At 41.6% G+C, this 11,197-nt stretch overlaps 1 protein-coding gene across 11 annotated transcripts in view; it reads right to left on the bottom strand.

Moving 5' to 3' along the window:
- Positions 1-1,173: 1,173 nt before the first annotated feature.
- Positions 1,174-11,197, bottom strand: part of Epb41l3 (erythrocyte membrane protein band 4.1 like 3) — a 153,364-nt gene continuing 143,340 nt past the window's right edge. For 7 of the 11 annotated variants that reach the window (XM_090353493.1, XM_090353494.1, XM_090353495.1 and 4 more), the window contains 6 exons: positions 10,620-10,976; positions 9,350-9,478; positions 8,538-8,636; positions 8,020-8,100; positions 7,617-7,733; positions 5,995-6,171 (listed from right to left, as the gene is read on the bottom strand). In XM_090353493.1, the coding sequence (XP_090209619.1) occupies positions 7,623-7,733; positions 8,020-8,100; positions 8,538-8,636; positions 9,350-9,478; positions 10,620-10,976 (777 nt within the window). In that variant the 3' untranslated portion in view covers positions 5,995-6,171; positions 7,617-7,622. Of the gene's footprint in view, positions 1,427-5,994; positions 6,172-7,616; positions 7,734-8,019; positions 8,101-8,537; positions 8,637-9,349; positions 9,479-10,619; positions 10,977-11,197 lie in introns of those variants that run through there. The other 4 variants (XM_090353487.1, XM_090353488.1, XM_090353485.1 and 1 more) reach the window with 1 other exon arrangement.

The following is an 11,197-nucleotide window of genomic DNA, read 5'->3' as shown; positions in this document are numbered from 1 at the left end:
CATGCAAATCTTGAACATCACTCTTAAGTGGGGCACTGTGTGTGCTTGGAAGCCTCATAACGTTCCAGAGATCCATTCAAATTGCTGAGAACATCATGCTTTATGCTGAGCATGGTGGGACACCCCTGTGATCCCAACATTTGAGGGATGAGGCAGGAGGATCACAAGTTCAAGGCTGTTTGGGCCACACACACACACACACACACATGCACGCACACAGAGAGGAGGGTGGAAGGAAGAAAAGTTTTTTGAGGGCATGGAACTGCTAAAGCTAATGGGTAAAATCAGAGAAGGAACACTTGAGCTTAGATCTAAAGCAAAATTAGGGGCTGAAGATAGTCCTAGCAGTTAAACAGGGCTGCAGGGAGGAGCAGGGATCAGGAAGTCAGTGGCACATGGGCAGACATAAGGCTAGGAAAGCAGGAGGACAGGAGCTAGATCATGTAAGCTCATGTAAATTCTCATGAAAAATTTAGGCATTAGATTTACGAGCAATGGGAAAGGTCAGGTTTGATGGTACATACCTGTAATCCTAGCTACTCAGGAGGAGTCTGGCATGGGCAAAGCATGAGATTCTATCAAAAAGGAAAGTAGGGGGCCCGGAGTGTGGCCTAGTGGTAGAGTGCTTGCCTTGCATACACGAAGCACCAGATTCGATTCCTCAGTGCCGGAAATGGTGCTATGGCTCAAGTGGTAGAGTGCTAGCCTTGAGAAAGCCCAAGGACAGTGCCCAGGCCCTGAATTCAAGGCCCAGGACTGGAAAAAAAAAAGGAAAACAGGAAGGGCTGGGGTGTGGCTCAAGTGATTGGGCCCTTGTTAGGAAAGCTTGAGCTCAATACCTAATACTGGCAAAAATAAGAGCAATGGAAAGCAAAACTCATGCTTGAAGGATTGGAGTGATTGATTTCATATACATATCTTAAGAGACTGGGAGCCCCTGGACTGGACTATGGAAACACCAGGCAGCATACTAGTGGAAAAGTAAAGGAACAGGGCCACAGCCAGATGTGAGAGCTAGCAAAAATCATTGGTAGGCTGGGGAATTGGTGTTCGAGAGAAGTGTTTGGAAGTCTCCCAGGTTTTGTGTTTTTGTGTAGTAGGATAAATAGGACACTTATTAGAATACAGTTTTATTCGTAGTATTTCAATGTAATGTTTATGAACTTCACTTTGCTTTTAAGTTGGAAGTCCTTTGGTGTCTGATCCTCTCATTCTCAAATTAGAAGTCCCTTTGTTGTGTCTGTTATAGTTTGGACTTGAAATGTCCCCAAAGGCTCTTAGGTTGTCTTGTCCACAGCTCATTGTTCAAAGTTGGAATTTTAGGGATGTGACTAGATAGAGCTCTGACCTCTTGAGTGAAACTATAGTTGAATGGAGTAAGAGGACTGCAGTTTAAGGCCTCCCCAGGCAAAGTTTTCTGAAGTACCTAGGATGAAAACAAAACAAAAAAAACCCTGAGTCCAAAGGATTTGGAGAGGTGGTTCAGGTGGTAAAAAAAAAAAATTGCCTACCAAGCAAGAATTGGTGGTTGACTACTAACTCAAGACTCTTGAATTCAAGTCCTAGTGTCACCACACACAAAAAGTCAACCCCCAAATACAGATTCTTTACTTTTGCCATTTTGTTACAGTGTTATCAAACATGGGGAAAAACAGGTGGAAGATGCAGGAGGCAAGCAGTGATAGACGATGGCTGAAGGCTGAAGTTGGACACACCATAGGCATTTAGAGCTCCATTTGTGGAGGAGAGTGTGAGCATGTGGGTATACCTACGTGTGTTTATAACCACACCTCCGGAGAAGCCTTCGTTCCTTCATCATCCTTTCTCACAGTTAGAAAGCTCTGGTCAAATTTTTGTCGACATGTCATTCTTGAGAATACAATTTTATATGTGTCAATGGCTTGCCACAAACACCCAGCTTTTCCTTCAAGAGTAAATGGCCATTAAACTATAGGGTCATTTCTATGGCCTCAAGGCCACCATTTCTTATAGGATTAATGCACGAGGGAGATGAGAAAACAATGGAAGCTATGTATAACTTGGTGGGTTATGAACTATTTTGGATTCAAGAGCTAGACTCTGGTTGATTTAAAAAAATCGAGAGTTGCTGCTGACTTAAATGATAGGGTCATAGGTGTGCTAGGAAGAAGCTGATCCAGTGAAGAGATGGATTTGAAGTGACTCTTAAAAATGGATGAAGCAGAGGCTAAGTGGCCAGGGAGGCTGCTCTGTGTCATTCTAAAGGAATTCACATGAGAAGGGACCAGGAATCTGCATCATTATCATGGCCCTTGCTTCTCTGACTGTGGAGGACAGTGCTGTACACAACTGCAGTTCTGCCCATCCATCCCTGGGCTAAGAAGGGAGCAGGATATGCTGACACAGCTCCACTGGAAAAAGAGTTATTCACTGGAAGCAGTTTTACTCTGTGTTCAGAGAAAAGTATGAGGATGTTTTTCAGGCATGATAACACCATTCCCAATGTTTCTGCAGGTCCTGTGGGATTAGCATGAAGCCACAGGTTATCATGAGCCTGGATGCCTCTGTCTTAAGGTCTGCACCGTATATTTCTGCCTATTCCAAAGAAATGTTCTATCATGGAGCTACATTTTAGAGCAAACTGTGAAGAACACTTTTCTATTCTGTGAGGCAAACAGCTATCTTCACTAACTGAAATTCTTCAGTTTGTGAAAAGCACAATATTTGATGTATTTTTAATATTGTAGGCATCAATGCCCCAAAATAAGGCATCCTGAGATTGGTGTCTAACAAATATAAGCTGTTGGTTCTCCTTAGTAAGATACAGCTTTAAAAGTATAAGAGAGAATGTTAGATGGTAGTTGACTGGCCAGGAAATCTAAACTTTACATTTGGCGTGGCTGCAGGCAAGAGCCATATATCCAACAGAATCTGACAATGATGATGGGAAGCCGTGTCCTTGATTATGTCATATGGCACACTGTCTTGCCAGAAAACCCAGCTAGAGTTCCCCTGTTCTCACTAGCACTGAAGCAGCAGGGCGTGCAGAGACCAAAACCACAAAGAAATGAACTGTGCCAACCGCCCAGGGAGCTTGTAAGTGTACCCTTCTCCTGAAAGGGTATGGCTAGGTGGCCTTCTCCAGCTGAGCCTCCACATGAGACCCTGGCTGACACCTTGCCCACAGTGTTTTATAAAGGACCATGGCAAAACCATGTCAAGAATCTAGACTCATAGGAACTATGTGGGGAAAACGTGGTTTGTGCTCAGCTGCTAGTTTTGTACGAACATCATCCAACAATAACAAAACAGATTTTGGTGTTAGAAAGGCACTGCTTCCCCAAATTTCCAAATATGTAGGAGTGGCTTTGGGTGCACCTGCTGAGCCATCGGTAGAGGTGGGAGGAATTCTGAGGTGCATTATAGACAAGGATGAAAAGGAAGCTGAAAATATAGGAGTCATTGGGTAGAGTACAGCTTTATAAAAATAAAAATGCACTTAATGCTAAGGATGGTGAACCATGAGAATGTTCGATTTTGTTTGACCAGTTAAGGTGAATACAGCTGGCTAGACACAGCTGAAACAGATCTGTGGTAGCATCTTTGGGACATTGCTTCATGAATGAAGTAGTTAAAAGTTTTGTCTGTCTATAAATATAATTAAAATAGCTGGGGGTCATATAATGAGTGATTGTTATCCTTAATGTACTACGTTATCTCTCATCTCTTTTGCTGTCCCTTGGTTATCTCATATTGTTACAGTATCTCACTTTGTTATCTGACATATCGGATATATTTGTATTTGGTTATTTGAAATTGGATCGGGAAGGGGGGAAAACAAGATGAGGGGTGGGCGTGGGGGGGAGGGAAATGGGGACCAAGACATGAGAAACGGTATCAATGTATGTGAATTAATGCACCTTCTATCTGGCAAATATAATGGAACCCTCTATTAATTACAATAAAAATATATGAAAAAATAGCTGGGTGTCAGTGACCTATTCCTATAATCACGAGTCTAAGATCTGACAATCATGATTTGAAGGCAGCTTGGTCAGGAATGTCTGTGAGACTCAGCTTGCAAGGAACCAGCAAAAAGGTAGAAGTGGGGCTGTGGCTCAAATGACAGAGAACCAGGCCTGAAAGAGAAAGCTAAGAGCCAGCACCCAGACCCTAAGTTCAAGCCCTAGTACCGGTACAAAAGGTTTATATAATTAACAATACTTAAGGATAAACTGATACTCAAATGATAGAAATTTGACCAAAGTCAAACAATAGTTTTCTAAAAGTTTGCTTATTTTTTAGTCTGAAAGCTAAAACATATATGTGAGAGGTGTCAGTAAGACAGGCAGTGTCCTGAGAGGGAGTAATCAAAGATCTCAGTCTTACTTCTACCTTGCCCTGAGAAATCTATGCTATGAGTGACCCATCTACTATAACAGGCCTTGCACCCACACCATTTCATTTATCCAGTTGTAGAGTGGGAGTCAGAAGGATGGTAGACTGAAAGCACAAGCAGCACAATCCTTTTTCTAACCCCTTCTCCACTTTCTAAAAGTGGAAATTTGTAAATAAAACAGAAATGTCTTTTGTAGATGTCATTATATGCAATTAGATTATACATGTATTTTTCTACCATCCCTAATTCTTTCAATGATCCAGATACTGTATGCTCAATATGCTATGCTTCTTTTTTTAAAAAATGTGTACCTGTTCTGGGGCTTGAACTCAAGAGTCAGGGTACTGGCTTTGAGCTTTTGCTCCAGACCATTGCTCTGTCACTTGAGTCACAGCTTGACTTTTGGCTTTTTGGTGGTTAATTGGAGATAAGAGCCTCATGGACTTTCCTGCCTGGTCTGGCTTTGAACCATGACCCTCTGATCTCAGTGTCCTGAGTAGCTAGATTGCAGGTGTGACCCATTAGCACCCGGATATATGCTTCTTTATCAACACAGAAGGGACATTCTTCAAGGCAGATGGACTGAGGCCTTTAACATCATGCAAATATTAATTTTAAAGATAAACTATTGAAATCATTCAACATGAAAAATGAGCACTTTCATTGCATTTGCCATTTTTATTTTGCTATGCAGTAACATCATTCACCATGGGCTGTGAAGTGGCTGACAGGGAATGGAGAATATATCTTTTCAAAGGCTATTTATAACTAAACACAAATAGTTTTAATTACAGTGGAAATTCTGTACAGTTTAAGGCTTGGCTCTGAACTAGATTGTAAATATGGACCAGATTTGGAATTAAAACACATTTTCTTCAAGTGAAAAGAAGAAAATGAATGAAAAAAAAATACAAGGAAAAAGAAACAAAGAAAGAATACAAAGCAATAGAAGCCCAACAGGATTTCCTGGAGTGAAATTCCATAATCTTGCAAACTAACACAACACAGGTTTTCTTCCCAAAAGAAATGATGGTTTACATATTTAGGGCTTTTTAGGAGACTCCAAGAAGCTTTGTGAATTGAACGTGGACCAAAGCGAATGACAAGAAATCACATGAATGTGCTGAAAATCGGTACCATCTTATAACAAATTAAACGAAATACACAATGCAAGAATGTAATCATTAAATATTTCCAGAGGGTCAGAGAGTCATTACTGCATATGAGTGAGAATAATAAAACCAGGTGAAACAAGTACAAGATTCAAGTTGTTTACTGAAGAAACTTGGTATTGCACATCTAATCTGAGATAAACTTGAGACACCAGACCTAGACAGCTTCTAGCATTTTAGGGTAATCTTCACTTCATCTGTAAACCAAAGATTTGTCACCTAAGAAATTGCCATTTTTTTGTGTGTGGAAACTTTAATAAAGATAAACTATGAAAGGCGTGGGTTGTTTATGTGTTACATGAGATCATGGGTTTATATTGTCGGTTATGAACGTGCAGGTAAGAGTTGAAAACTGAGACATTTTGTGAAAATTAAAAATGCTGCTCTTTGTAATTTTACCGTTGCTTCATGCAGTATCAGTTTAGTGATGCTGATTCGGATTGCTTTATTATGGGACGATCTTTCTGTCAGTGTCTTTATTAATGCTCAAGGTCAATTCTTCTGGATCGGAATTTTCCACAGACAGATACAAGTCAGTTGGGTTAGAAGAGGGAAGTCCATAAAGGCTCTGGTTTTCCTAATGGTTTGCATGACTGGATTCATGTGCAAGCTAAGTTATTCCTGTAGAAAAGAGATTTCATTAGTTACGCACTTGAAATCTTGAGAATTTTGCTCAGATCAAGGTCACAAAAGAAGTATCTTGGAGATTCTTTTGGCAAGATACTGTTATACTCCTTCCTAAATCAGCATCCATGGTAAGACTTTTTCTTTATTAATTTTTGTGTGTGTGCTGGTAGTGGGAGACTTGAATTCTGGGCCCAGGTGCTGTCCTTTAGGGATTTTTTTTCTCTTTAAGGCTAATACTCTGCCAGTGCAGCCACAGATTCACTTCTGGCTTTTTTTTGCTGGAGATTAGAATCACATAGACTTTGCTGCCCAGCCTGGCTTTGAACTATGATCCTCAGATCTCAGCCTCCTGAGTAGCTAGGATTATAAGGCATGGGCCACAGGTGTGCAGCTCTGTATGACAGACTTTCTTTTACATAATCAAAATGTCACCCAAGTGACTGAAGCCCACTGAAGAAAGCCTTCACAGTTCACCCTCAAAATATATTATACATTAGAAGATCATGCATGATTTTTAGCATTGCTTTTCTAAGAGGTGTTTACTCATGGAGCCAAATGTTTCAGAAACTGCTTAGAGCCTTCTTTACCAAGTCTCTCTAGTGTTTGGCCCTGTGAACACATGCGCAGATAGCTGCAGCGCTGCTGCATCCAGCTTTCCAGGTGCTCTGAGGATGCTTATGGCCCCATGAGTGTGTGCATTGCAGGTCATATGCATGGCACGACTGCACACACAGACGACATGGTCTGCTCACCACGCTGGTCACACAGCAACTGGCAAGGCATGCTTGCTGGAGGAAAACAGGACCACCAATGCTACCTTTTGTCTCCTCCTGGGATATACTAGTACATAAATAGAAAGTCATTCCAAGGAATACAAGAAATATAAGCCATCCAAAAAAAAAAAAAAAGCTTAGGCTTCAAATTAACCACCCCTCCTCCTCTCCAAACCGAAGCACAAACAAGCTGTTACCAAACATTGTTGAGTAAAATATTCCAAAAGATGATGTTATCAAAGGGAGAAAGCAGTGTATTTAATTTCCCTAAGTTGTAAGAACATACAGAAATTGCACCTCTCAGAACAAAATTGCGCTAGTTCTGATTAGGCCACATGGCAAGTGAAATCAAATTTGACATTTCTAAATTTGGATAATGCAAAAAGCCCGGATTAAAAGAGAAGCGTGATGAGCCCATGCAAACCAAGACTCTTGCTTTTCCCTTTTCCTGTCACTGGCAATAGATGCAAAATAGCCTCAACTAGGGAACTTCCAAACCCCAAACAACTAGATACCCACAAGCCAATTCTCCATCCACTTAGTAACCAGTTCCACCAATACCAGTGAGAGGAAAAGGAAGAGGAGGGATTAGGTGACAGACTGGAGAAAGTGACCCATGCCACATGCCAGCTTAGGTCAGCCTACAGAATCAACATCACCTCTTACCTCTCGTCAATCCTCTCCTTCTTCTGGTGTGATTTCTGTCTCTTTATGGACCACTACCTTGGTCACTGACATGTCAGGGTGCTGCTCTTTGGCCTCTTTAATTGCCTGAGCCAGCGCCTATCCCCAGGAAATCACAAAAGGGCAAAAACAAAGAGGAGGTGGGAATGCGTGAGCAGTAGCAAGGTGTAGACTTATGAGCTAAAATCCATATCCACAATTTACAAATGAGGTATACAATGATTACGAGAGGAATTGAAAATCATATATTGGAAAGTTAATTCGGATTTTTTTTTTTTTTAGAATACAAGCTGCCACCAGCACCAGAGGAATAGCACTGAGAAACGTAAGGCCTTCGGGTTTGTCTTTGTCTCTCTGCTGGGTATTCACCACTCACACACCCTACCTGGTCATGGTCGATGTCCGCGTCTCCTGTGATGACGATTCGTTTCTCAATTCGTGTCTCTGAAATGCCTCCTTTCACAGTCTGAAAGAAGCCAGGAGAAGAAACAGGGAATTTATTCTCCAGCAAGAGCGATCATGCTCCACAGGGTTCAGGGCAGAAAACAGCGATGGTTTTTAGTCCCATCTAAAGTTGACATAGGATTCCACAGTGGTTATCTAACATGTTTAATTCTTAATTCTGAAAGGAGGACAGAGTGGAGCTCTTTGGGTTCAGTGACCAGTATTTCCAGAAGGATTGCTCCATGTCTAATACCAGGGTGAACAATTAAGCAGAGAACAGCAGGAAGAATATTCCAACTCAGAAAGTAGCACATAGAGACAAAGGTATGGTAACTACAGAAGTTGGAAATCTCCTGAGCAGGCAAGTAACTATCTACTTGCACCTTGCCAGAGGTGGTGAGCAAGCTTCTCTGTTGAGCTCTCCAGGAGAATAGTCTGGGTTTCCACTCCCCCACTTACTTTGGTGATGTGTGTGGTGGTGGTGGTACTGGTGGTTTCAGAGGTGATGGTTTGTGCACTCATTAGCACTCCTGGCTCCAGATCGGCCCCAGAGTCCACCTAAGCAAGCAAACAAGTGCCACATTCAGGGGTCTACATTTCCTCTTCACCAGTTTGCCCCATTATTGAAAGCGTTAGTGATCCAGCTGCCTGAATACACAGGTTTTACATCTGGGATTCAACTAAGCACTGATCAAAATAATCAGGAAAAATAGTCCTGACATGTATAGACTTTGTGCCTTAAACAATATAATATAGCAAGGATGTGCATAGCATTTACATTGTGTGAGGTGCTGAAAATCATCTAGAGATGACAAAGTACATAGGGGGACATGAAATCATTAGAAGCAAGTGCCACATTCATCATCTCATCCTCCAGTTAGGAGATTGGACTCTCTCTCCTAATCACTGCAGCTCAATCACACAATGTGAATTGATCCCAAGAGAAAGAACTAAGCAAAGTCAAGAGTGAATGGTCATTAAAAATAAGGCCATTCAAAATGGGAGCATTTCTCTTTCTCTGTGGCTACAGAACTGGTCTTTTAACCTTTATATTTTGAGATAATGGAAGTTCTGGGTGAGTCACTTGCTGTTCCATGGCTAGCAGTGGGATCAGAATTACTCTACTGTTTTTGATAAGAGATGGACTGGCTGTGTGGTCCTGTAGGTCTGTCTCTTGTGTGGGTAGACTCAATGAATACACAGGAATGTAAAGCCACAAAAGGGAGTAAAATATGAAGTGTCAGGACTCTGGTTCTCATAGGTTGTCATACCTGGGATGATTCATACGTGATGGTTTTTGTTTCTGTGTGGACCACTGGCACGTCCTTGGTGGAAATGTCTAGCTTTACTCCTCCTGGTGAGATGCTGCCTGAACTTAGAGTTTCCATCTTCACAGTTGACTGTGCCAATGAGAAGCAGGGTGTTATTACAGCTTGCATGAACAGGTCTGTTTTTTTTTTCCTTTGTTCCTAATCTTAGTACATGATAGAAATACAGACCAATGTGAAAAGTTTATACATTATATTGTGTGGCAAGTTGAGGAATGAAGCACAAAGTGAATAAGCATGAGTCTCAAGTTACACTGTATTTCTCTTTTTTATTTATATATGTATTTATTTATTGATGTTTATTTTTTGCAGTCTTGGGATTTGAGCTCAGTAGACTGTGCTTGGTAGGCAAGTGCTCTGCTGCATAAGCCACATTCAAAGCCCATTTTGCTTTTGTTAATTTTCAACTAGGGTCTTGTGTGAAGTAAGACTAGGATTTCAGTCCTGTTATTTCTGCATTCTTAGCTAACAGGCAAACACCACTATGCCCAGTTATTTTTCAATTGGTTGAGGTTTTACAAGCCTTTTGCCTGGCTTGGCCTTGAGAGACAATCCTCCAGTTTTCAACCTCCTAAACAGATGGGATTACAGTACGAGCCACTATACCTAGCTCAATGGCATTTAAAATATGGAATGTTCTAGGTAACATAAACAACTTGAAATAAACTGTTTGCAGGTTCCTCCTTTCTCAGGCTCAATGTATTAATCTCAAAATAGAACAAACCATAAATAAACTTATTTATTAACCTAGAATAAAGGAACAAATACAAAACCATTAGCCCTTGCTGTTTCTAATGTGTTAATGTGTTTTTGATATGCCACCAACACTTTGAGACTGTCAATACAAGAACTTGGGAGGGCTTAGGTTTGGTTCCTCAGAATATGTGATCCAAAATTTATCCCTCATATTTTCTAGCATCATGGCCCATCATGTATTCTTCAGCTTTATTACCAATGCTAAGTTCAATAATATAAATGACTTCTGGGAGCATTTCAGTATTAATCAGCAATAGATCTGTTTGCATGTCACCCAAGAGTACAAAACCAGCATGGGAACCCTACCTCTCCTGCAAGAAGGGATTAAGACCCAAACCAAACCAATCACCCATGCAACAGGTAGAGAATTCAACTCAGCCCGCTATTCCATTGACCTAACATGCAGGGCATCTCTACATTCGTTTTAAGGCTGATGGTAACATTGACGACCACTCACCTCAAAATGAGACTTTTGTTCTGAAACTTCAGGAGCATGGACTGCTGAGCCCTGTTCTTCCTCCTGCTTGTGGGAAGCAGTAGCTGCCTCTTCTTGCTCAGATACAGCTTTATCGCTTCTCCCTCCTTCCTCTTTGGTGCCTTCCATCAGGGAAGAAGCCTCTCTCTCTTTCATTCCAGCAGCATCCGTGGTCATGGCATCTCCCACGTCCCCAGCATCCCCACTGGCATGGACGTTCATCACGCGTCTCTCCTCCACCAGCACCGTTTCCTCTACCACCTTCTCGGTACTGTGGGGCGGGTGTGGGGTGGTCGTTTCTGTCTCTGCTTCACTGGACTCAGTTTTAGTTTCCACTTTCTGTGAGGGAAGATTGTAATGTCCATCATCAAAGGTCAAAATAGACCTCAAAGCTCTAGAGATACCATTCACTGCCTAAAGTGATATCAAGTGCTTATAAACACAAAGACCGATAAGAAACATTAACCAGCTTTCATTCCTCCTGTTAGAAGCTTCAATGCATGTCATCCAGTGCAGCAGACTCTGTGATGGCACATCAGAGCTTCCATCGAAGGGAAAAT

The sequence above is a fragment of the Megascapheus bottae genome, chromosome 19 (genome assembly GCF_031878675.1).
Source record: "Megascapheus bottae isolate mThoBot1 chromosome 19, mThoBot2.hap1, whole genome shotgun sequence".
NCBI classification, from domain to species: Eukaryota; Metazoa; Chordata; class Mammalia; order Rodentia; family Geomyidae; genus Megascapheus; species Megascapheus bottae.
Note: the sequence above shows the minus strand (reverse complement) of the source record. Positions and strands in the feature narration are given on the sequence as shown.